This window comes from Callospermophilus lateralis, chromosome 4 (assembly GCF_048772815.1).
Source record: "Callospermophilus lateralis isolate mCalLat2 chromosome 4, mCalLat2.hap1, whole genome shotgun sequence".
Lineage (NCBI taxonomy): Eukaryota > Metazoa > Chordata > Mammalia > Rodentia > Sciuridae > Callospermophilus > Callospermophilus lateralis.
The window spans coordinates 75,994,733-76,021,935 of record NC_135308.1 but is presented as its reverse complement, the minus strand read 5'-3'; the positions used below and the strand labels follow the sequence as shown (position 1 = coordinate 76,021,935).

Sequence of the window (27,203 nt, the reverse complement as noted above, 5' to 3'; positions counted from 1 at the left end):
TAAGAATATTAAATATTTGGTTTCTACCCTTGGTTCCTAGCACAGAGTTGTCTAAAATCCTTGTAATTTCCAGAGTGATAGCACATCTGACATGGAGCTCCTAAATCCCTTGGAATTTCATGGATGACAGACTCATCTTTTACTCTAATGAGGCAACTCTTTGTTGGCTCTTAAAAAGGGGTTGGTCACCAAAGAGACAAGCCAAGACTAGATGCTTGGAACTTTCAGCCCTATTCTCTGGGCAGGGGAGGGACTGGAAATGGAGTTAATAATCAGTTATGCATACATGAATAAATGTCATAAAAATCCCTGATCTACAGAGTTCCAGAAAGCTTTCAGGTTGTCAAAGCCTTCTACCTACTGAGAGAATGGAATACCCCAACTCCATGGGGACAGAAGTACTTACTCTGGGGATCCTTCTAGGCCTCACCCTAGGAATCTCTTCATCTATTAATATAATAAGCTAGTACATGTTTCTCTGAGTAGCATAAGCCATCTTAGCAAATTAATCAGACCCAAGGAGGTGGGTGTGGGAACGCCAATTAGTAAGAAGTACAGGTCACAACCTGGGACTTTAGAATGGCATCTGAAGTGGAGTGCCATCCTGTGGGACTGAGCCCTCACCCTGCAGTATCTGACACTCTCGAAGGTAGATAGGGTCAGAATTGAGCTAAATTATGATACACAGTTGATGTCCACCAGAAAATAGCTTGGTGTGTGGGGAAAACCCACACACATTTGGTGTTAGAAGAGTTACATTGATTGGTGTGTGAATTATAGAAGGAAAAATATTGGGGCTGGGGATGTGGCTCAAGTGGTAGCGCGCTTGCCTGGCATGCGTGCAGCCCGGGTTCGATCCTCAGCACCACGTACAAACAAAGATGTTGTGTCCGCCAAGTACTAAAAAATAAATATTAAAAAATTCTCTCTCTCTCCCTCTCTCTCTCACTCTTTCTTTAAAAAAATAGAAGGAAAAATAGTTGACTGAATTTCCTATTATATGTTTTTGGTTTTACATTAAATTGTTTTCCTATCTCAGAATCTCATATACGTTAGAATATCATCAACAAGACAAAAGAAAACAAGTATTTGAAAGGATGTGAAGAAAAGGAACTCTTGCATACTGTTGGTGAGAATGAAAATTAGAATAGACACAAAAGACAGTATGGTGGTCCCTCCACATCTCCCCCAAAACACACTAAAATTAAAATTATCATATGACCTAGCAATCTTTCTTCTGTGTATATTACCAAAGGAAATGAAATAAGCACCTCAAAGAGATATCTGCACTCCCATGTTCATTGGAGCACAATAGACTATATTTGGCAGCCTGCTGTGATATACACATATATAATATTATTCAGCCCTTTAAAAAGGTGATTCTGCCATTTATGACAATAGATGAAACTGTAGGACATGGCACTAAGTGAAATAAGCCAGACACAGAAATTAAAATACTGCATAATCTCATTTATATGTAGAAACTAAAAAACATTGGTTACATAGAAACAGAAAATACAATGGTGGTTGCCAGGGGTGGGAGGTAGAGAAACGGGGAGATGTTGGTTAAAGGGTTTACAGTTGCAGTTATATAGGATAACTAAGTCTAGAAATATATTGTGTAACATCAAAACTATAGTTAATAATACCATATTATTAGCTGGAAAATTAGTGTACACTGCAAACTTGCTAAAAGTAAATTTCAGGTTTTCATATTGCACACACAAAGAAAGGTCACTATGTGAGGCAAAGGGTGTGCTAATTAGCTTGACCACAGTAATCATTTCACTATGTATATCAGAGCCTTATATTATACACCTTAAGTAATATCATTTTTGCCAGGTGTGGTAGCACACACCTGTAATCTTAGCTTTTGGGAGGCTTAAGCTGGAGGATCACAAGTTCAAGGTCAGCCTTATTGTTTCAAAAATAAAATTAAAAGGAAGGGCTGGGGCTATAGTTCAGTGGTAAAGCACCTCTGAATTCAATTCCCAACATTGCAAGCATATATATAGTAAATGGATAAACAAAATGTAGTGTATGTACACAATGGAATGTTACCAACCATAAAAAGGATTGAAGCACTGATATATAGTATAACATGGAAGAATCTTAAAAACATCATGCAAAATGAAATAAGCCAGACACAAAAGGACAAGTATTATATGATTCTACTTTTTTGAAATATCTTGAATAGGTAAATTAATAGAGACAAAAAGTAGATTAGAGGCTACTAGAGGCTGGGAAGAAGAGGGAATCGTGAGTTTCTACATTATTCCTATGGTATTTCTTTTTTTGGTGTGATCGAATTTTGGAAATAAAGCTGGGCATGATGGTACACACTTGTAAGCTCAGTAATTTGGGAGACTGAAGCAGGAGAACTGCAAGTTCAAGGCTAGCCTCAGCAACTTAGTGAGACTCTGTCTCAAAATAAAAAATAAAAAGACTAGAGATGTAGCTTAGTGATAAAGTGCCCCTGGGTTCATGTCCCAGTGGCGTCCCCCACAGAAAAAGTTTTGGCATCCCCCCACAGAAAAAGTTTTGGGAACATAATGATGATGGGTAAAACATTGGGAATGTAATTAATGCCACTGAGTTATACACTTAAAAATGGTTAGAAATGCAAAAAACAAAACTACCCCCCCAAAAAAAATAAAACAACAAAAAACCCCAAACAAACAAAAAACAACTGAAAGCAAGCAAGCAAACAAAAAGTATGTGAATTAGCAATGGGCCAGTTTTCTCATTTTCACTGGATCCAAAAAGGGCATAATTTGAAAAGACAGCATAAACAAAGGATATTAATACAATTTTGTATAATCACGAGAATAAGAAGATACAGTGTCAGGAGGGAGCCTCACATTGGGGCACTGGGAAAATTTTTTCCCTTCCATTTTACTAATTTATTTATTCACTGATAAATTGATTGAGTTTTTTTGTGGTGCTGGGGATTGAACCCAGGGGTGCTCTACCACTGAACTACATCCTCAGCCCCTTTTAATTTTTATTTTGGGACAGGGTCTTGCTAAGTTGCCCAAACTGGCCTTAAACTTTTGATCCTCCTGCCTCAGCCTCCCCAGTCTCTGAATTACAGGCACATGCCACCACACCCAGCTTGCTTCCATTTTGGGGGGATTTAAAGATGGCACCATTTCTGAGAATTAATGTTGGTCCTTCGGGAGGATGTATGTGAGTGCTCTGTTTATGTTTGCATACATATGTTATTCTTTGGAAAATTGGATGAAAATATGGTGAAAGCACAATTTGAAGGGATCCTATTTCAAATAACCACACTCCATGGTGGATACTGCAGAGGAATTTGGAAGATCTCTTCCCCTGCTTCCCCATTCTACTGTTTGGTGACACTTAGCATGTCCAAGGACAACTAAGACACCTACTGCCTATCATCTTGCTGGTGCCCTGAAGAATTTTTTTCAGAAATAATAATTCATTCTGAGAAATAAAATAAAGAGTATCTTTCAAGTGGTAAGTGCTGAGAAGAAAAATCACATAATGGGGGAAAGGAAGTAGGGAATGGGAATTCCATTGATTTTTAGATATAGTGTTGAGGAAGTCTCAACTATCAGACATAAAACAAATAAGAAATTAAGCTGTAACAATATACAGAGGAGAGTACTCCAGGTGGAGGTGCCAGGAGTTCAGGGGCAGGGGTGTGTGCTCTATGTATGTGCAAGGGAGAGAGTGGAAGAGATTGAGGCCTGAGAGGTCAGGTGATAGAGGGTCTTTAGAGCCATTGTAAAGATGTGGACTTATAGCCAGAGTATGGAAAGATGTTTCAAAGGAGCACTCTGGTTGGTGCATGGAGAATACACTGTGATTGAGGAAAGGTGTTGGCAGGAAGGCCAGTGGGGAGTCAAATGCAATCATCTGGCTCACTTGGACACGGAGGAGGGGAGAAGGGAGTGGTTCCTGTATATTCTCCAAATAAAGTTAACAGGATTTGCTAACGGACTGCTCATAGAATTTAAAAGAAAGAAGAATCAAGAGTGACTCCCAAGTTCATGGCCTGAGCAACTGGAAGAAAGACATTGCCAATAACTGGGGTGGGGAAGACAGCAGGAGGACAGAATCTGTGTTGGGAGAGAGGTATGTGTCCAAAAGAAGATGCTTTTGAGAGGGAAGTTCAAGTCCAAGGCAGACGTCTAAGCTAGAGCTATTTCTTATTAATTTGGGAATCATCAACTTATAGGTGTATTTAAAGTCTAGAAGCAAGAAGAAAGACCCCAGCTGCTTTGCTCTCTGTTGGATTCCCAGCACCTTTCACAGTTTCTATCTTATAGTAGGTATTAAATTATCCTCATGATGGATAAATACAATATATATGCACTGGGAGTGAGAAATAAAATCTTTAATAGACCAAGTTGTAAAAGGGCAGGAATTTAAAGCCTCTTATTTGAAAAGCTCAGCCTGTTTCCCAAGTTCAATATAGTCAATTATGCACTGATTCTGTCTGGTGAAATAAGCAGTTTGATATTTGGGGGTGTTGTTACTTTTTTTTTTTTTTTTTTGGTACTAGGGATTGAACTCAGGGGCACTCAACCACTGAGCCACATCTCCAACCCTATTTTGTATTTTATTTAGAGACAGCGTCTCACTGAGTTGCTTAGTACCTCACTTTTGCTGAGGCTGGCTTTGAACTTGTGATACTCCTGCCTCAGCCTCCCAGGCCACTGGGATTATAAGCATACATCACTGTGCCCAGTGGGTGTTGCTACTTTTGACTCGAAATTAAAAGTTTTTTCCTTTTTTTTTTTTTAATGGCTCATTCAAAAATTAGTCTTTGCTATAAATACCAGCAATTCTTGTATGCAATCAAAAAAGAAAAACATCAGTGGTTTGGAAGGTAAAATTTCTGTATTATAAATCCTATATTACTGAGTTCACTTGCTTAGCCACAAATTAGGGCTGTTTGTGCCTGTCTCTGTTGAGGTCCACGGAAATTGTATAAATTAATTGTGATGCTTTTAGCTCACAGAACACAAGATGCCACTTAAAAGCTAATTAATGCCATTTAAGTGAATATGAATGTTATCATTATAATTATAGTTTTTAAATTAAAGATAATGTTTATTGGGCTGGGAGTAGCTCAGTGGCAGAGCCTTTGCCTATCATACATGAGGTCTTGGATTCGACCTCCATCAACACACACACCACACACACACACACACACACACACACACACACACAAACATACAAACTACAACAGCCAGGCATGGTGGCAAATGTCTGTAATCAGAGGCTGAAGCAGAAGGATTGCAAGCTTAGGCCAGCCTGGGTAACTTAGCAAGAACCTATCTTAAAATGAAAGGGCTGAGGATGTTGCTCAGTGGTTAGAGCACTTTGGGTTCAATCCCAATTTAAAAAAAAAAAAAGAAGAAGAAGAAAAGAAAGAGGTGGTGGGGGAGATATTACCATGATTCTAACTTAAGAAGTGTATACTATTACTGTCTCCTGATGTTTGTTACCTATGAAGCATGGACTTCTTGGTTTCTTAGAGGCAGCCCTAAAGGAAACATTCAGTAAAGCTGCCTTTAATCATTTAACCCCTATGACTCTGCCTATGACAACCCCACCCATCTTCACGGGACCCAAATTAGGAAGAAGGCTATTGGGGTACCTGGTGGTGGTGATGCTATGTGGGGAGGAGTCTACAAGGGCAAGTTCAAATTTGAATGTGAGGGGCCAATTTTTTGTCAGACAGAGGCAGTGAAGCATCATTGTTTGAGGCAAGATTTTCTTGGCCTAAGACTTTCAGAATCAAGAAAGACACTCTGGAATCCACTATGGACAGGTAAGAGGCAATCTCCTTTTTGGGTTTCTTCAAGTAAATCTGAATAGTGAGGTCAGTAGCTATCCCTTTCTCACCTGCAAGATCTGTTTGGTCAATGTGCTCTTTTTTATTCTGAATCTGACTCATCTTCTGATCAGGACTTGAATGTTCTCAGCCTAACTTTCTCTGTTCTGCACTTGTCTCCATCCCTCTCTTTTTCATATTGTACACACATACACACACACACACACAAAAATGCACAATGTACTGATCTGTCCTGGGATTTGCCACAACCAGAACTAGTTTATGACAGAAATATTAACAGAGCAATCTTTAGAGACTCAAATCATAAAAAGGTCATAGCAATACTATACTAAAAATAGTAGTGGTAATTTTTTATGATAAATCTGTAAATGTTCAATAATAAAACTGTTTGAAGACAAACTTTCCTAGGGAGACTACTGAAATAATTTAGCTGTGGCAAGGAAATTTGTACTTAAAAAAATATATAAAACATTCAAGATTAATTGCTTGAAAGTCATTAAGATTGTTATAAAGATAAAAATTAATTTAAGCAAGTTATTTTATGTTATAGGTCCAAGTACTGGCCAGTTAGTGGCATGTTTACTATTTGACTAATCTTTACATTTTTTCAAATATGGTCTAACTTACTTCTTAAATGTGGATTCTGTAAAGTTTTCAGTGTCTCAACATGCATTTTATGGTAAGTTATTATTATAGAGCTTATTCCATTCTAATTTTTTCCATATCTTTATTAGTGCATTATAGTTTTATACGGTGGTTCCATTCTTATCATGATGATTACTAGGAATATAGGGAAATCATACCTAATTTACATATATTATCTCAATATAATTCTTTCACAAATAATTTATACTCCATAATTAAGAAGTTCAATGGTAGTGCTGGGGGTGTAGCTCAGTGGTAGAGTGCTTGCTAGTCCTGCAAAAGCAAATAAACAAAAATAAGATTTTTAATGGTACATTAAATCCTCTTTAGAACATTTTCTTGAGAAAAAAATAATACCAACTGTCTCCTCAGTTTGCAGTGAGAGTGTGAATACTAATCTGAGGTATAAATCCTGGTTAAGGGTCCAGTGGAAATCTTTGTACATAAGCAAAGGCAAAGCAAAGGAAAAGTCAGTTGTTGAAATTCAGAGAAAGACAAATAAGGATAGAGAAAGACAAAATTCAACAGGACAAAAGGACAACAATACATAATTATCATTCACGAAGGTCCTATGTGCAGAGTTCACTGGTGATAGCAGAAGATGACTATGTCAGGATTATTTTTAACCCATTTCTTTCTGGTTTGCATTGCTGGGGATGCAGCTCATGTTCTGCCTCAGGGAACACAGCTGTCCAAACAGCTGTCAACCTGGGGGCCTGAAAAAAATTGCCTCTTCAAAGTCCTTCCTGCCTAGGAGACACACCATAGAAGAACAGGTCCTGGAAACAGGTTCCAAGCTAGGGAAGAAATGGATCAAGAAAGTTCATAACAGATCAGGCTCCAGCAAATCATTTCATTCCAGTGCACAACTTTTGACTGAAATAGTAAAGGCCAACTGCCATTTCACATGAGATAGGACACAAAAACACTCTGAATTCCTTTACTATTCCATATCCTTCTTTTCTATATTCCTGGGACATTTCTCCTTCATCATGATAACCGAACCTGCCCTAACACACACACACATTTCTCCTTCATCATGATAACCGAACCTGCCCTAACACACACACACACACACACACACACACACACACACATTCATAAGCTCACAGGCACATGCATATACACATACCACCTGTGGTGCATGAAAAAAGATTTCCAGGGATGGTGGTGTACAGTGGTCAAGTGCTTGCCTCAAAGGTATGATGGATGCCCCCTCAGCTTAGATCCCCAGCATGGAAGAAGGGAAAAAAGGTAAAAGGTTTCTCACTTTTTTTCTTTTTTTATCTATACAACCCCAAAGGTTGAATATAAAAGGGATATTGGTATGAGATGATGTTCAATCTGTTGACTCAGCAGGGTGCAGTGTTGTGTTACTATAATTCCAGTGACTCAGAAGTCTTATGCAGGAGGATCTCAAGTTCACGGAGAGTCCAAGCAATATAGGGAGACCCCATCCCAAAATTAAAAATAAGCAAAGCTTAGGGTAGAGCACCCTTGGATTCAGTCCTCAGTATCACAGACAAAAACAATAACAACAACAACAACAACATCTATTTGGGCTCCAAAAATTTTTTTCTTTCTCTTCTATATTTATTAAGTGCTTATTATGTGTTGAGATTACACATGCTGATGGTTATTATATGCTAATTAATTAAGTACTCATAGAAATAGTGGTGGTGCTATAGTGACTACCATAATACATTATTACTATTTTAAAATAAAGCTGATTGTTGCTGAGGCTTTGTATCCATTTTAGATTCTTATCAATTATGCATTTTTAATTTTTGTTTGGTGCTGGGCATTGAACTCAGTGTCTCTCACAATTTCTACTATTTGTCAGGCATGGTGACACATTTCTGCACACTCAGGGGCTCAAGAGGCTGAGGCAGGAGGATCACAAGTTTGAAGCTAGCCTCAGCAGTTTAGGGAGGCCCTAAGTAGCTTAGTAAATAAAACTTTGTCTCAAAATAAAATATAAAAAGGGCTGGGGATGTGGCTCAATGGTTAAGTGTCCCTGGGTTCTATCTCTGGTACCAAAAAGCAAAACAAACAAAACAAAACAAAACAAAAAACTCTACCATTGAGCTTTACCTCTTGTACCTAATTTCGTAATTTACTTAAAAACAAAACACAGCCTGTAATCTCAGCAACACGGGAGGCTGAGGCAGGAGTATCGTGAGTTCAAAGCCAACCTCAGCAAAAGTGAGGTGCTAAGCAACTCAGTGAGACCCTGTCTTTAAATAAAATACAAAATAGGGCTGGGGATGTGACTCAGTGGTTGAGTGCCCCTAAATTCAATCCCTGGTACAAAAAAAAAAAAATCCAGCTGGGCAAGGTGGCACATGCCTCTAATCCCAGCAACTCGGGCCTCTGAGGCAGAAGGATTGTAAGTTTGAAGCCAGCCTCAACAGATTAGTGAAGCTCTTAGCAATTTAGCAAGACTCTGTCTCTAAATAAGATATTAAAAAGGGCTGGAGATGTGGTTCAGTGGGTAAGCACCCTTGGGTTCAATCCCCGGTACTAAATAAATGAATACAGTTAACTACTTTTTATATTGTTTGATACATACAATGTTTATACTGTTGATAAATCTAGTTCTCTTCCTAAAGGTTTAAAATGTTTTTTAATAACTTTTATGTGTGTAAATGGAGACATTTAAATTGAAAGAGCCAGCTGAGCAAGGTAGAGCATGCCTGTAATCCTAGAAATTTAGGAGGCTGAGGCAAGAGAATCACAAGTTTGAGGCCAGGCTCAACAATTTAGTGAGGCCCTAAGCAACTAAACAAAACCCTATTTCAAAACAAAAAATAAAAAAGGCTGTGGATGTGGTTCTGTTAAGCACCCCTGGGTTCAATCTCTGGTACCAAAATAAAACAGAATTGAAACAGCTCTAATCGGCTATTGTCCTAGATTTTCTATCTAATAAAGTCAACATTGGGGCAGTTAATTTTTAAGACCAGGTCTATCACCTATAATACGTTATTAAATTATCAATTCTCATTTTATGTCCATACAAAGACCAGCACATGAATGTTCATAGTACCTTTACTTACAGTTGCACCAAAGTGTGCACAATCCAAATATACATCAACAGGTGAATGAGAAAACAAAACATGCTATACTCATGCAATAGAATACCACTCTGCAGGAAAAAGGAACAAACTATGAAACATGGATGAGTCTCAAAGTCATTATGTTAAGTGAAGTAAGACCAAAAGATATGATGTATGGTTTATATGAAATGATAGAAAATGTATAGTTACAGAAAGCAAGTCAGTGGTTGCCTGGTGGAGAGGAGAATTGATTGCAAAGTGGGGTAAAGAAACTGTGCGAGTTACCTGGGAAATGTTCTGTAACCTGACTGTGGTAGCAGTGTGGGGTGTTTACATCTGCCAATATTCACAGAATTGTGGGCAAAATTTACTGTATGTAAATTATGCCTCAATGTAAAAAAAAAAAAAAAAGTGCAAAAAAGTTTCAATTCTCTTGCCAGCAAACTGTATTCAAATTCCTTACCAGGCCTTTACAAGTTCTTTGCTTTTCTACCCAGTATCATTAGGTAGCAGCACTATCTCCACAAGTTGGAAAAATATATTTCTGGAAAAAAGGACACACAAAAACCAGAGATAGCACTCTTGCTTTAGTAGCAACCCTGCCACATAGCTTGTGCTACTATGTTCCCAGCTTTAAAAAGGATTCTAAATTTCCTTAAGGAAATTGAGTTACCAAAGAGTGTCTCAACAAATTCAATTTACTATGCAAGATACTGCATTTAGAGCTAGGAAACAAAGAGGAGGGACAGTCAGTCCGTGTGTGTGTGTGTGTGTGTGTGTGTGTGTGTGTGTGTGAGAGAGAGAGAGAGAGAGAGAGAGAGAGAGAGAGAGAGAGCGCACCTAGCTAAATATGAAGATTATATTGCCAAGTTATAAAAGCAGCAGAAGAACTGAGATATAGCTGAGATATAGTTCAGAGGCAAAGCTCTTGGCTACTGTGTATGAAACCAGTGGTTCCATCACCAGCAAGGCAGGAAGAAAAGAAGGAGGGCTGAGATTGTGGCTCAGTGGTGGAGCACTTGCCTAGCATGTGTGAGGCACTGGGTTTGTTCCCCAGCACCACATAAAAATAAAAACAAATGAATGAAGGTGTTGTGTCCATCTGCAACTAAAAAGGTATTAAAAAAAAAGAAAGGAAGGAAGGAGGGAGGAAGGGAGAAACAGAAAAAAAAGAAGAGGAGGAGGAAAGAAAGAAAAACGTAACAAGTTTATTTAATTAAAGACCCCCAAACCCATGGAAAACTGTTTTTATGTTTAGATTCAAATGAAGAACAGGAAGCACATGGAAATGTGACTAGACAAAGGGATCTGATTTAATGGTAATTCAGTAAGGGAGGAAACTCAGCAAGGTCTCTCCAGATTCTACGTGGCCTGTCCATGCAGCATTCCTTCTCCTGGGTATAGGGGAAGACACCTGTGCAAGGAGAGTCTTTAATAGAGAAGGGAGAGAGAGGCCTTTCCAGATTTTATGGCATGCTTTGGGGAGAGGGGGTTTAGCTTCTGTGATCCTTCTTGAGGGAGAGGAATTCTGGTTTCTAACTTTCGCTAGACAGGAGACAGGAAGGCAGAAGGTCAGACACTTGGCTTCAGAGGCTGCATCTGAGATTTCTCACACTTCTGTAATTCAAAGTTCTCAGCAGGGCAAAGTATCTTTTCTGAGACCCAACAGAGTCAACAAATTTAAATAATTAATTACATGTGGAATAAGGAAGAAGAAATAATCAGGGATGATTCCAAGTTTCCAGTCTGGTTACCTGACATGGTAAAGTCAGGGGGAGTAGCAGTTCAGGACAGTGGACATTTTAGGGATGCTGTTGGCCATGTTGAGTTTGAGGTACATATTGGAGATTTAAGTAGAAACTGGAGGGAAACCTAAAAAAATAATTATGAGACTGAAGAACAAGTTTGTAATATTAAGTCATCAACATCTAGTAGACAGCCAGGGGAGGAGATTGTCTATTGAACTCAAATGAGTTTAGGGTTCTTGCCAAGTTTCTCTCAGTTGGTCTTAATTTTAAGCAGAAAAAGATGTTTAAGCAGGATTCCAAGCTCAGTAGGTCTCAGGCATCCAGCAAATGAAGGGAAAGATGCTTCCAAGTAATTATAAATTTTAAAAGTAATAATAACAGGACTGGGGATGTAGCTCAGTGGTAGAGCCTAGCAAGCAAGAGGTACTGGGTTTGTTCCATCCCCACCACCCATCATCATCATCATCATCATCATCTGAAGGAAAACCCAAAGTCACCAGAGAGTGAACTGTGTTCTTGATTTCCTTCTCCTTCCTCTCACCCACAGCCTTCTGATGAATCGGAAGAAGTTTCTTTACCATTTCAAAAATGTTCGCTGGGCTAAGGGTCGGCATGAGACCTACCTGTGTTATGTGGTGAAGCGTCGGGATAGTGCCACCTCCTTTTCACTGGACTTCGGCCACCTTCGCAACAAGGTATCAATCAAAGTTTGCTTTCCCAGCAGTTGAAAGCTAAACAGTAGATGCTTTTAGTTACCTGCTGAGGGTCCAGGTTTGGTTTTTTTTAGAGGATAGGGGGACTGCGGGGGCACAGTACTGGGGATTGATACTTTACCACTGATCCACATCCCTTTTTATTTTTTAATTTAAGACAGGGTCTCCCTAAGTTGCTAAGTCTTATCTAAGTTGCTGAGGCTTGCCTTGAAGTTGCCATCCTCCTGCCTAACCTGAGTCTCTGGAATTACAGGCATGGGCCACTGAACCTAGCCCACCCCCCCTTTTTTTTTTGCGTTTCTGTCTTCACTAACTTCTTCAAATCTTCTTTCCCCCCTCCCAATGCACCCATATTAGACATGGCCTGAAAGGTCATTTAATGTCCTTCTCAATCATGCCTGGTACCCTAATGCCATACTTGATCCCAAACTTTCCTCCCCTTTTCCAGCCTTTTTTTTTTTTTTTTTCCCATGTGTGCAATGCTGAGGATTGAACCCAGGGCCTTGTGCATGTGAGGCAAGCACTCTACCAACTGAGCTATATCCCCAGCCTCTGAATTGCCCTGAGATTAAGGTAAGAGGATTTTGATATGAGGAAATATTACCAGCTCATTTTATTTATTTATTTATTTATTTATTTATTTATTTATTTATTTATTTATTTATTTATTGTGGTGCTGGGGGTCAAACTCAGGCCTTTTAGCATTCTAGTCAAGTGCTGTACCCCAGTCATGTGCCCAGTCCCTCAAATTAAATTCCAACTTTTTTTTTTCTTTTCCTGAGATGGAGTCTCTTCATGTTGCTCAGGCTGTTCTTGAACTTGTGGACTTAAGTGATTCTCCTGCCTCAGACTCCCAAGCACCTGAGACTAAAACAGGCATATGCCACCACACCCAGCTCAAGCAAAATTTTAAATGAAAAAAAATTGTGTCTTTAAAATTTTTGAAAATTTATAAAGATGAAAAATATAGGTGAAATTATAGCAGCTCAATTCTCTTTTCCCAATGATTTCTATTTCCTCCTATTCATGTAGATTGAAGACCAGAAAATACATTTACTATGGTGAGCCCCAGAAAACTCAGAGAAGCCTCCATTGATTGGTTAATTAAATCAAACTTTCAGCTGCCTGATAGGATTACATTTCCAGAAGATTTCTTCACCAACTAATAACTTGAGTGACTGAATGAAGCAGGGGATGGAAAGTTTGAGGATAGCCTCCACATCTTAGAGGGACCCTATCTCATTTTTTTTTTTTTTTAATTTTAAAAGGTTTGGGGATGTTGAGTAATACTGGGTTTAATCCCCTGTACATCGGGGCGGGGAGTTTAAAAAAACTTCTTCCTCAAAATCAAATGGTCTTACATAAGCTTCTGCCTGTGAATATCTCCTCTCCTAACATTCTGTAACATCTAGTCTTGGTTGAATCCCAGGGAAGAATCTGTGGTGTGGCATGTCATGCTATTTTCATTGCTTTTATTTGTTTGCCAATCTTTATTACCATCATGATTTTACATTCAAGTCATTTTCTTATTTTGTAATGTGACACATTCTATTTATAGAAACCTTTCATTTTATCCCCACTTTCACATTTAATGCTCACAATACCAGCTCATTTTTCTGATGAGGAAATGTAAGAACCAAAAGTTGAGTAATTTGTTTAAGTCTCAAAAGTGAAGCTAGAAAATGAAACCTGTCTTCATATTCTGGGATTAATGACTTCTGCAATAAGAGTTTGGCCTGTTATACCTAACTATTGCAGTTATTATTACAATCACTGAGACTATACAATGAGAGAACACATTATTTAATTGCTCTTGGCCCATACTAGTGCCTATTACTTCTACAACACCCACCTGTCTGATTCACCATAATCTATTTTCACTCTTTGCATCCTCCCAATCAATCTCACAAATTGTCCTAGCTCCACCTAGGGGTCCACGTGTAGTTCCACAATGTTTCATCAACAGAAACTTCCAAGACATTTTTCCTTCTTAAAATGTGCAAAAATAACTTCAAAGCACAAATTCAATCTCTTTACGGGTAGTATGATGCTATTTCTACCATTTTCTACTTAACTCATTTCATCCTTCTCCCCGCACACGCCCCCAAAAAGAAAAAAAAATCCTTAGCCTTCCTTCACTGGGTAAGACCAGTGTTAAATACACACAAAGGTTTTGGTTCACCTCTTACTAATGAGCTCTTGCTTGACCTCTGTGTAACACAAAAGACAGCAACTGTCAGCGTTCTAAAAGCTCATTGTGGGAGAGAATACCTGTGAAGTTACCACAACCACAACAAAGGTCAGTGAACTGAGTTCTCTGCTCTCTCCCCAGTCAGGTTGCCACGTGGAATTGCTCTTCCTCCGCTACATCTCGGACTGGGACTTGGACCCTGGCCGGTGCTACCGAGTCACTTGGTTCACCTCCTGGAGCCCCTGTTACGACTGTGCCCGGCACGTGGCAGACTTTCTGAGAGGGAACCCCAACCTCAGTCTGAGAATCTTCACCGCGCGCCTCTACTTCTGCGAGGACTACAAGGCAGAGCCTGAGGGGCTGCGGAGGCTGCACCGGGCTGGGGTACAAATCGGCATCATGACCTTCAAAGGTGCGAAGGGGAATCTTGCGCAGGCTCTGTGCAGCAGACATAATTTTAAATTGCAATTCAGAATGAGAAGAGTCAGTGGGGAAAACTCAGGGGGAAGAATTGCCTAAGGTTCCTGGTTCACGATGGGAGTCAAAATTATTGATTAGAATTCCAGGAAAGCAGTGAATGGCTTGGAGACAAGGTCCTGGGTAAATGAGGAAATGGGACCAGGGTTTTCTTTACTTCTAGTTGAAGACCTGAACTATCTTTCCCCCCGTCCCCTCATTCTTTTCTTTTTTTTCTTTCTTTCTTTCTTTCTTTTTTTTTAAGATTATTTTTACTGCTGGAATACTTTTGTAGAAAATCGCGAAAGAACTTTCAAGGCCTGGGAAGGGTTGCATGAAAATTCAGTTCGGCTATCCAGACAGCTTCGTCGCATCCTTTTGGTAAGTGGCTTCCTTGCTCTTCACTTTTTCTCTCTATAGTCTTTTCCTGGAGCTTCTTATATTTTTAAAAGTCACTCTCGTTTTTCATCTGACGAAACTTTATTTCTCCTATAATTCAGTTTTCCCTTCTGTTAATTCATAGTTCAGAGCCCTCCGCTAAGATGTCTTTCCTTTACCTTCTCCTTCTTTCATAGCTTTACTTGTCTTCTTTCTGTTAATCGCTCCTCAGATTCCTCAGCTGTGTTTCCCTCCTGATCAGAATTCCAATTTACTAACAAAATGTTAAAAAGATAAGCCATGCAGTTTAGAAGACTTCCCTGTCCAGCTCAGTTTTGAAGCCATTCACTACATTCATTTTTCTCTTTCTTTGCAGCCCCTATATGAGGTGGATGACTTACGAGACGCCTTTCGTACTTTGGGACTTTGATAGCAAACCTCCTGGCATGTCATGTATGATGAAATATCTTTGTTGAAGACAGCAGATAGAAGAATAATCCTTCAAGCCTTCTCTGTTTTTCCTCTTCAACTCTTAATTTCTTAGAGTGTAGAGAGGGAAAACATACTTGTATATGATTTAAAAATAATCTGTCTTGATCATAGAGAAGGAACGCAGGCTGACCAGGGTGATTTTGCAACTGGTGCAGTTTTGAGTGCAGCATTGCCCTCTACTGGAAGAGAACAGAACTGCAGGACCTGGGACCATCTTAAAGTGTCGATGTTCTATGAATTTTAGGTAGAAAGAAAAGAGAAGGCACAGCCTAAAAAGCATGGCGAGAAGATCGGATGATTTTATATTACTATCCTTTATTATTTTATTGTCATATTTTGTCAGATTTTAGCAACATATTTTTCTACTTCTTTTTCCTTTGAAGTTCCCATTGGGTAACTTCATCCATCAGGCCATGATCTGTAGACCCTCCTGATGAAAGAATCTGGGTGATTGTAAGCCCAAATCCTGTCCCCAAAGCATTAATATGCAAACATATTTTGCATGTTTTCATTGTCTCAGGCATGTTTTTATATTGTATATAAGAGGATGGGGGTGGAGGGTTTGAACTGCAGATAGTCACAATGTGATTTTAATAAAGGTTTTTAAAATCCATAATGAGGACTGTGAAGATGACACTGAAATGATGAGTTGATGCCTTAGAAGAAAATCCTCTGTAAAGAAACTCTTGAAGAAGTTCATAATTTAGAAATACCTGCAAGCTTCACACCTCCTACCTACTGTACACTTGGAAGGGAGTTGCTTAAATGTTGAGAAGAGGAAAATCTGTTCTCTCAGGGTGAGCCTTTTAAACTCAGCAATGCCAAGCAGGTCAAGGTTTTCCACCTTTTATATGTGTGTGATGCTTCTCCCAAAGAGTATGACAAACAAGAATAATATTTGAGAGGGATAGGTGAGAAAGCACTGAAAGAAAATTGTGATTTTCCAGCAAAATCATAGTAAACATAGATTCTCTATTTGTCCCTAACAACTATCCTTGATGCTGAGGAAAATAGTATTCAGAATAACTATCCTTTTGCAATTATTACCTAGCGATCCTTGCAATGCAGATAAAAACTGGTATACACAACTATTATCAGTTTATTATTATTTTTTATATATATATATTTTATTTTTTTTAGTTTTCGGCGGACACAACATCTTTGTTTGTATGTGGTGCTGAGGATCGAACCCGGGCCGCAGGCATGCTAGGCAAGCGCGCTACCGCTTGAGCCACATCCCCAGCCCTTATTATTTTTTATAGTACTGGGGATTGAACCCAGGGTTGCTCTAACACTGAGCTGTACCCCCAGTCCTTTGTATTTTGAAATAGGGTTGCATTAAGTTGCACAGACCAACCTTGAACTTGTGATCCTCCTGCCTCAACCTCCCAAATAGTGGGAAGTACAGGAGTGTGTCACCATGCTAGCTATTTTAATCTTATTGTATATAAGTTTGTGAAAGGTTAAATAATAAAAGTCACTACTTCATGTATTCATTCATTTTTATATTATGCTACAAAGTGTCTAGTGATATTTTGTTATCATAATTTTCTTTTCTGAAATGTTGAAATTGGGTCCTGAAGTTTCATAAATTTGTAACTTTAATTAATTAATCAATTTTGGAGGTACTGGGGATTGAACACTGGGCCTTGAACATGCTAGGCAAACACTTTATCACTGAACTACCCCCAAACTCAATTTATAATTTTAGAAATTATTCCAATAGCAAAGTATTTAATTGTAACATAGTCTAACACTGTGATAATACTTCTATGAAGCCATTCTCTTGGTTTTTAGTAAATTCTTCCACGGTGAATTGATTCTTGCTCATTTTCAATCAACCGAGTATATAAAATAATTTTGGAAGTTTTAGAGATGAATTGCTGAATACAATAATTACAAAAGTGATGTATAAAATGTTAAAGCTCAAAGTCAGCATGATGGAATAGACTTCAGAGTCCAGAAATTAGCCTAAATATTTATGATCTACTGATTTCTGTCAAGAGTGAAAAGATCATTTAGTGAGGAAAGACTGATCTTAAAACAAATGGTGCTGGGAAACTGGACATCATGTGTCAAAGGACTTTGTACATCTGTCACACCATATATGAAGATTACCTCAACATTTATCAAATCCTTAAAGGTAAAATTATAAACTCCTAAAAGACAACGAAAGTGGGAATGATGGTGAATGTCTGTAATCCCTGTGATTCAGGAGGCTCAGGTAGGAGGATAGCAAGTTCAAGGTCAGCCAGGACAACTTAGTGAGAACCTGTTTCAGAATAGAAAATAAAAAGGGAAGGGGATGTAGCTCAATGGTATCGTGCCCTTGGGTTCAATCTCCAGTCCAGGGTGTGGGGGTGGGGAAGGAAAGGAGCAAAAGGGTAAATCTTCACAATTTTGGATTAATCCACAGTTTCTTGCCCACTTGCATAGCTAACAACAACAGCAAAACAATAACAACTAGTGCTTGCCAGGTTGTGGAGAAATTGGAACACTTATACATCCATGGCTAGTGAAAATGAAAAATACTATAACCACTCTGGACAAGAGCAATAATTCCCAAGAAGTTAAAGACAGAATTACTGTGTGACTTAACTCCACTCTTGAGTTTTTAAAAGAATTAGGAACATACAAACAGAACTTGTACAAAAGAGATGGGGTATATAGCTGAGTGATACAGTGCTTGCACAGCATGCACAAGGTCCTGTGTTCTATCCCTAGCACCACCAAACAAAACAAAACTTGTGTATAAATGTTCAAAACAGCAATATTCAAGGGGACATGTTCAAATGTCCATCAGTTGAAGAAAAGATTTTAAAAGCATACTATAGTTGGAAAAAGTGGTGCATACCTATAATACCAGGTACTCAGGAGGCTGAGGGAGGAGGATCAATAGTTTGTGATCACCCAGGCATAGTGGCACACACCTGCAATCCCAGCGGCTTGGGAGGCTGAGGCAGGAGGATCAAAACCAGCCTCAGCAAAAGTGAGACGTTAAGCAACTCAGTGAGACCCTGTCTCTAACTAAAAATACAAAACACTGCTGGAGATGTGGCTCAGTGGTCGAGTGCCCCCAAGTTCAATCCTCAGCACCCCCCGCCCACCCCCACCCCCCAAAAAAAAGACACCTAAAAAAAAATTCTTGACCAGCCTGGGCATATTAGCAAGACCCTGTCTCAAAATAAAAATTTAAAACCAGCTGGGGGTGTCGCTCAAGACAGAGCACTTGCCTAGCATGATCAATGCCCTGGGTTCAATCCCCAGTACTGGGGAATAGGAGGAAGCATGATTCATCTATACAATATCCTTATCTATACATAATAAGGATTTAAGTACTGATACACAGGACAACATGAATGAACCTTGAAGCCATTGCACTATGTGAAACAAATCAGATACAAAAGGCCACATATTGTATACTTCCATTTACATGAAATGTCTAGAATGGATAAATCCATACAGACAGAAAGATTACTGGTTTCCAGGGATGGGGATGAGGGTATGAAAAGTGCCTATTTAATGTATATTTATTTGGGAATGACAAAAAGTATGTAATGGAATTAGATAGTGGAATTTGGTGAATTTGAGTTCTAGTTCTATGTGACAATGGGAAAGATATTTAATATCTATAAAATTTCAATTTACCATCTATAATATTGGTATGAAAATGGTAATATTTCACATAATTTTGGTAAGAATTAAATTAGAAGACAACATAAAACTAATACTATCTTAATGAGTGGCATTGCAATACAGAAACCTAGAGATCACTCCTGACATCAACCTCTGCCCCAACATCCAATCATGTAGACTTTGCCTTCTAAATTTTTCTACTCATCCCCCACCCCCAACCCACCCCCATGCTGGGGATTGACCTCAGGACCTCGGATATGTTAGGCAAGTGCTCTAGCACTCAACTACATCTCTGGCTGCTAAACATCTCTTGAATTTATATTTTTTCTAACTCTTCAACTGCCACCTGAGAGAGACGAAAACAAAGTAGCCCCTGGGAGTTGAAAGCTGGCCCCACACTCATAGCTGGGCCATATGAGCTCCTGTTGGATATACACAATCTCAGAGAAGATCAACTTCAGACATGCTAGAATGAGAGAAAGCAAAGCTATTTTACAATTTTGTCTAAAAATAGACAAAAACAAGGTCACTGTGGGATCCAGAAAACACCAACACTTCTTATCTTGGTTGAAATGACTGATCACAACTTTATTAGCTTTACCCTCTTCTAGATTATCCTCACTTCAGATAACAATTTATTCACAAACTCAGTCATTGAATTGACTCCATTCTCTAAGAATATATTATCCATAGCAAACCCTCATTTTCTTTGACCCTCCCTCAAATCATCTAATCAAAGTCCAAATCATCTAATCAAAGTCCAAATCATCTAATCAAAGTCCAAAATCAATTACAGCCCCAATGCTATCTATCATTGCTTCTAATTTTTTTTTTTTTTTACTGAGATACCTCATGTATGGTGGTTCCTCCTAATGCGTGTTCTCCCTCTCTGCAATGAGTAATAAACCCAATTTGTTCGACTCCAAATGTGTTCCTGGTGATCTGTGGGAGGAGGCCATCTGTTGAGAGCCACGACCAGGTCAAGATGGTGCCTGGCATTTTGCCAGAAGGGGCGGTTCCTGCTGCCTCAGTGCCCGCTATTTTTTGAGTTCTCCTGGAGTTCCTAGAGAGTTCACGTGGGTTGGTTGAGTTCCAGTTGAGCCTGCAGGAAGTTCCTGGAGGGTCGCGTGGGTGGCGTTCGCGTGAGTTCAAAAATAAAGTTCATTCCTGCTTGAATCTACAAGTGGCTCAACCTCCTGATTATTTGTGCCCAGCCAGACTGCGGCATTTGGTGGCCTGCACAGGGAACACCTGAAGCGTGGGGGTAAGTGAAACCGCTCGCCCCTGAGGGCAGGGTGAGAGAATGGGTGACCATTTCAAAAAACAATGTGTTCTTGTTTTGATTTGTTACATTTCTGTTTCAAGCTGCCTGCCCCTATAAATAAATAGGATGCTAGAAAAGTTGTTCAGGCCCTGAGGAAGAGATAGAGATAGACCACAGATATACATTTCAAGAAAATAGGAAAATTGATACAATGCATTTTTGTTCCATTTTTGTTCCATTCTGTTTCGGTTTTGTTTTGTGTTATCTTGTTGGGTTGTGTTATCTTTGTAGCAGAAATATGGGGTCAGAAATTAGCAAAAAACAAACTGAAAGAGAGTTAAGTAAATTGCTAGAGGAAGGAGGCACCCCAGTAAAACCAAGAACAGTTAGGGCATTCGTTGATATGATACAAAAATGTAGCCCATGGCTTTTTAAGGAGGAGTTGTTGAATATATCACAATGGGACCATCATGATGAAGACTTAAGGAAGAGCGAAAAGAAAAACCCAGGAACTTTGCCAGTTGGCACATTGCCATTGTGGGGATACGATTTTGTTTGCCTAGTCCAAAGCTTTCAGTTCAGATTATGGTAGAAGACATATTAGATCAGGAAAAAGAGGAGGCCTCTCGAGATAGTCAGAAAGGGGAAGAAAGTTTAGAGGAGAAAAAGCTATCAGGCGAGAAGTTACAACAGGAGGCTGCTACTAACACCTTTCTATCACCAGAGGGCGTAATTCAACCAACAGCTCCACCTATGGAGACAACATATGCTGAGTGGCCCTCAACCCCCGTAGTTGATAGATGGGATCCTGAGACAGGACCTCAAAGATTAGCATGCCCTGTATTTGAGGAGGCAGGAGGGCAGCGAGATCACCATGCTTTAGATTTCAAAACAGTAAAGCAGCTGAAAGAAGCTGTAACAACCTATGGTCCTCAAGCACCCTTCACTGTAAGTATGGTCGAATCCATTACCAACTTGAACATGACACCAGCAGATTGGGCTAGTATGTGCAAAGCTGTGCTAAATGGAGGACAATATCTATTATGGAAGGTTGCCAATCAGGAATTTTGCACGGAGACGGCTAGGCAAAATGCAGCAGCCGGTTATCCTCAGAGAAATCTAGATATGTTGTTAGGAAAGGGACCTTATGAGGATCAGCTGCAACAAATTAGATATGATCCTGCTATATACTCACAAATCGCTTCAGCTGAGGTTAGGGCATGGAAAACTTTACAGGGGCATGGAGATTTACAAGGTCAATTATCTAAGGTAATACAAGGAGCTAATGAATGCTGAATTTGTAGATAGGCTTATACAAACAGCTACCAGAATCTTTGGGGATGTAGAACAAGCGATGCCATTAATAAAACAACTAGCCTACGAACAAGCAAACAGATGGTGCAGGGAGGACATTAGACCATGGAAACATGGAGATTTAAATACATATATTAAATTATGCAGAGACATTAATGAACAAGGGCAAGTCTTGGCAGCTGCAGTACAACAGGCTTTAGGTGCCAGGCCAAAAACATGCTACAATTGTGAACAAACAGGACATTTTAAAAGGAGTTGCCCCATAGGAGGAGGGTTTAACTAAACTAGGTATCAAAGGGGTAGAATACCAGGTATTTGCCCACGATGCCATAGAGGAAGACATTGGGCTAATGAATGCCATTCTCAAACCACTATAGAGGGTATTCCATTATCAAAAAATGGACAAGGACCAGGTGTTTACCCACGATATCATGGAGAAAAACGTTGGGCTCCATTGCCAAAAAACGGACAGGGGGGCCCAATGCTCTGGGGCCCACGACCACAAATATATGGGGCATTGGAGGAACCCAGAAACACCATGGAGGAACCCAGCAACAGCATCAGGGTAGTGCCCAGGACACATTATCCATTAGATCCCTCATTGGACAAACCAGAGGGAGCGCAGGGTTGGACATCTGCACCTCCGCCAGAGCAGTACTAACTCCAGAGATGGGAGTTCAAATCATTCCCATAGGGGTAAAAGGACCTCTTCCCAAGGAACAGTAGGCTTATTATTGGGACGCAGTTCTTCTACTCTAAAAGGACTTATGATAAGTCCTGGGGTAATTGATCCCGATTATGAAGGTGAAATAAAAATTATAGCCAGTTCTCCAAAGGGTATATCAGTAATTTCACCAGGAGATAGAATAGCACAGTTATTAATAATACCCAGCCTACATGATAAATTTTCCAGTCGTACTATAGAAAGAGCTTCCAGGGGATTAGACTCCACAGGTGTAGATTGGACCATGCTTTCTTTAAATTTAGATTCTCACTCCATGCTAAAACTAAATATTCAAGGACATGAATTTAATGGGCTACTGGATACAGGTGCAGACCTTAGCATTATCTCTCGTTAAAAAAAAAAAAAAAGAATGGCCAAAATATTGGCTGTTACAACAAGCCACTCAAATGCTTCGAGGCCTAGGAGTGGCAACTAATCCCCATAGAAGTGCGATGGTATTAGATTGGAAGGATCCTGAAGGATGTGAAGGAACTATCCAGCCATATGTATTGGATCATCTTCCAATAAATTTATGGGAACAAGATGTCCTAGATCAATTAGGACTAACATTAACAAATAACATCAATTCAAATGCACCCACTATTATGGCTAGACAAGGTTTTAGGAAAGGAAAAGGATTAGGAGAAAAAGGACAAAGTATAGTGGCACCAATACAAATAGATCAAGAAATAGATAGACATGGATTGGGTTTTCAGGAGGGATCACTGAGACAATAAAAATTACTTGGAAATCAGAAAGACCAGTATGGGTTCCTCAGTGGCCCCTGACTAAAGAAAAGATACAAGCAGCCCATGACCTGGTCAAACAACAATTAGTGGAGGGGCATATACAACCTTCTGTGTCTCCCTATAATACTCCCATTTTTGTCATCAAAAAGAAATCTGGTAAATGGAGATTATTGCAAGATTTAAAAGCTATTAATAACGAGATGGTTATTATGGGATCTGCTCAATCGGGGAATTCCTCAATTGTCTGCTTTGCCAAAAACCTGGTATGTTTTAGTTATAGATATTAAAGATTTTTTTTTCAATTCCAATTCATCCTGAGGATAGTCCACGTTTTGCATTTACTATCCCTGTGCTGAATCATGAAGGTCCTGATCAGAGATATGAATGGAAAGTATTCCCTCAAGGGATGGCTAACAGCCCAACTATGTGTCAAATTTATGTTAACAAAGCAATCCAGCCACTTAGAAATCAAAATCCTGAACTACAATTATTTCACTATATGGATGATGTATTATTGGCACACAAAGATAAAAACACATTGCTAGAATGTTATGCCACACTTACAAATTTATTAAAAAATTATAATCTAGAGATAGCAATAGATAAAGTACAATTAAATTTTCCAATTAATTATTTAGGAGTTCTATTATCCTCGACCATGATCCATCCACCAAAAATTCAAATACGAGTAGATCAACTCAAATCACTTAATGACTTTCAAAAGTTATTAGGAGACATAAATTGGATAAGGCCTTATCTAGGCATACCAACAGGAGAGTTGGGACCTTTATTTGATATCCTAAAAGGTCCATCAGATTCAAATTCACCCCGCATGTTAACGCCTGAAGCAAGAAAAGCATTAAAAATCATTGAAACATATATGGAAAATATGCATTTGGATAGAACTGATATGTTTGCCTTTATTATTTATTGTACTACCAACAAAAAATATTCCTACAGGAGCATTTTGGCAAGAAGGCCCATTATTATGGATACATTTATCTTATTCTCCTAACACTATTCTTACTAGGTATCCTGAGGCTGTAGGACAATTAATACTCAAAGGAATAAGCAGCAAAGGGAGTGTTTGGAATTTCTCCCAATAAAATTATCACTCCATATACTATGGATCAAATTGATGAGTTAGCTAATGAGTTAAATACTTGGGCAATAATCATGTGCAAATCTAATGTTTTATTTGATAATCACTTACCATCTAATCCTTTGTTGTCTTTTTGGTCTTCGCATCCTGTAGTTTTTCCAAAAATGACAAGAAAAACACCTATCATGAATGCTCCAAATATATTCACTGATGGGTCAAATAATGGTACAGCAGCAATAGTTACCCCTGATCAAACTTTTACATTTTTAGTACCCAAACAATCAGCTCAAAAGGTAGAGCTTAATGCAGTTTTACAAGCCTTTTTAATGTTTAAAGATTCTGTATTTAATTTATTTTCTGATAGTCAGTATATAGTTAATGCTATAGTATCCCTTGAAGTGCTAGTAGGATTTCCCCTTCCTCTACTGTTTTCTCTTTGTTTTCCACTATACAAAGTCTAATCTGGGACAGAAAAGATCCATTCTTTGTAGGACATATCAGGGCACATACAGGATTGCCTGGAGCTATTAGTTTGGGCAATGATTTAGCAGATAAAACTACACATGACATACATATTTTTTCTACGCTAGAAGAAGCTACAAATTTTCATAAATCCTTCCATGTCAATGCAAATACTTTAAAAAAGCATTTTAAAATAACTAAGGAACAAGCTAGACAAATAATAAAACAATATCAAAATTGTGTGACCTTTTTACCACAATTTAATCTTGGAGTGAATCCTAGAGGACTGGTACCTAATCATATTTGGCAGATGGACGTCACACACTGCCAGAATTTGGAAAATTAAAATATTTGCATGTTACAGTTGATACTTCTTCCGGATTTTTGATGGGCTCCCTTCATGCTGGAGAACAACTAGAGATACTATAGCTCATTGCTTACAAAATTTTGCCATTGTGGGCATTCCAAAACAGTTAAAAACAGCTAATGGCCCTGGCTATACTTCTACCTCTTTTAAACAATTTTGATCATCATTTGGCATTACTCATGTAACAGGAATCCCATACAATCCACAGGGACAAGGCATAGTTGAAAGAGCTCATCAAACTATTAAAATGTACATATTAAAGCAAAAAGAGGGAATTGGGAAGGGGTATATATCCCCCAAAGATAAACTTAAAATAACCCTTTTTACTCTAAACTTTTTAAATTTGGATTCATCAGGGCTTAGTGCTGTGGAAAGACATATGTGTCCAAAAAATGTACATAAGCCTAAGGTACTTTGGAAGGATATTCTAACAGGACAATGGAAAGGTCCTGACCCAGTGATTGTCTGGAGTCGGGGGTCTGTTTGTATGTTTCCACAGGGAGAACAGTAGCCGATTTGGATTCCAGAGAGACTAACTAAAGCGATTTCTACAGACCAAAAAGAAGATGATTTGGCTCAAATCCATAACAGCTGATATCCAGAACTCCAGTTTGGCTATCCTTACATCTGTGACAGTGGTTCTCCCACACCAGGAGGCTAATGAATAATGAACACCATTAAGGCCTATTTCAAATGTAAGAAACCTTGGGGCTTGCTTGTGGGAATACCTTCAGACCCATATGCAAGTTATAGGAAAAAAAATGGGATATCAAAAGAAGAGTCAACCCAGGTGTTAACCAGGATGCTTTTTTCAATATCTATTTTATTATTGCTCTTTCCCATATCATGAAGTTTTATTTTTTTTTTATTTTTTATTTTTTTATTTTTTTGAGCTCATACAGACCTAGGTTAATGTTTTTCTGATCAGTTTTATTTTTTGACTGTGGAGTTTTTGAGCATTGCAATGGGGATTTCACCTGTAAAAAGCTACAAGGCCTTTACTATTATGTTATGTGTTGTATGTATTGTGTTATGTGTGCACACTTGTGTTTTGTGTTGTATTTCTGTATGTGCGTATGTCCATATATCATATATGAGGAGTGCTCATGAAAAAATGGATCCAAATTTTTTTATTATTATTCATGTGATTTAAATGGTTTAATTTAAATTGGGTAAACAGCTGTTGAGATTGTTTTAAAATGTGAACAAAAAAGGAGGTTAACAGATCTGTTTGTTTACTTTCACCTTTCCTTTTCATTATATCTAATTCTATTCAGGATACTAAATTGTTTAGAAAATTGCTTTTTTTTAGTGCCTGCTGGAATGTTACATATTTTTTTTTTAGCCATCACTGCCAGAATTCCTATCTTCATCCCAGTGCTGGTGAAGACAAAGATAAAACCAAACTATAGCTTCTGTGATAGCTATCACAACAAACTGTAAAAACGGATGCATCAGTGAATAATGTAACTCAACAAGTGATACTCAGTCAAGGAGTCAATTTACTTTGGGAGGAAATGGACATATTAATGGATTCCTCTGCTTTGAACTGCTTGCAGAATTTGCCTGGACTATGTATCACTTGTTTGCTTTGTGAACTATCTGTTGGTGCAGTGAATTGTGGTAGTGCCGGGGTATCTTTGCTGATGATGTCATCGGTGGTACAATTTTTCCAAAAGGGGCTGTCAATTGGCTTGGTGTCGTGGCATTTTGTATCCTTCCCTTTCTGCTTGTAGTAGGTTGTTTATGGTGTTTGTGTAAAAACTACTATCCACAAGTGTGGCTAAATGCTGGGCCGGTAGTCAATGACGGGTAAGATCCAATTGCAATGGTACCAACCTAAGACAGGAGGCTGACGCCTTGAAGTCAGCTCATCAGATGACGGGTAAGGACCATATGTAGTATTGGACAACCTAAGATAGGCACGGTCCCTAAGCCACATGCTTGTTGTTTAATTAAACAAAAGGGGGGAGATGTTGAGAGCCACGACCAGGTCAAGATGGTGCCTGGCATTTTGCCAGAAGGGGCGGTTCCTGCTGCCTCGGGTGCCTGCTATTTTTGAGTTCTTGC

The 27,203-nt window shown here is 38.9% G+C and overlaps 1 protein-coding gene across 1 annotated transcript; it reads left to right on the top strand.

Moving 5' to 3' along the window:
- The first annotated feature begins 5,734 nt into the window (after nucleotides 1-5,734).
- On the top strand, nucleotides 5,735-15,467 carry Aicda (activation induced cytidine deaminase). Its single transcript, XM_076852632.1, has 5 exons — nucleotides 5,735-5,812; nucleotides 11,833-11,980; nucleotides 14,331-14,601; nucleotides 14,911-15,026; nucleotides 15,400-15,467. The coding sequence occupies exons 1-5, from the start codon at nucleotides 5,805-5,807 to the stop codon at nucleotides 15,451-15,453; spliced, it is 597 nt and encodes a 198-aa protein (XP_076708747.1). The 5' UTR covers nucleotides 5,735-5,804; the 3' UTR covers nucleotides 15,454-15,467.
- The last annotated feature ends 11,736 nt before the right edge of the window (nucleotides 15,468-27,203 follow it).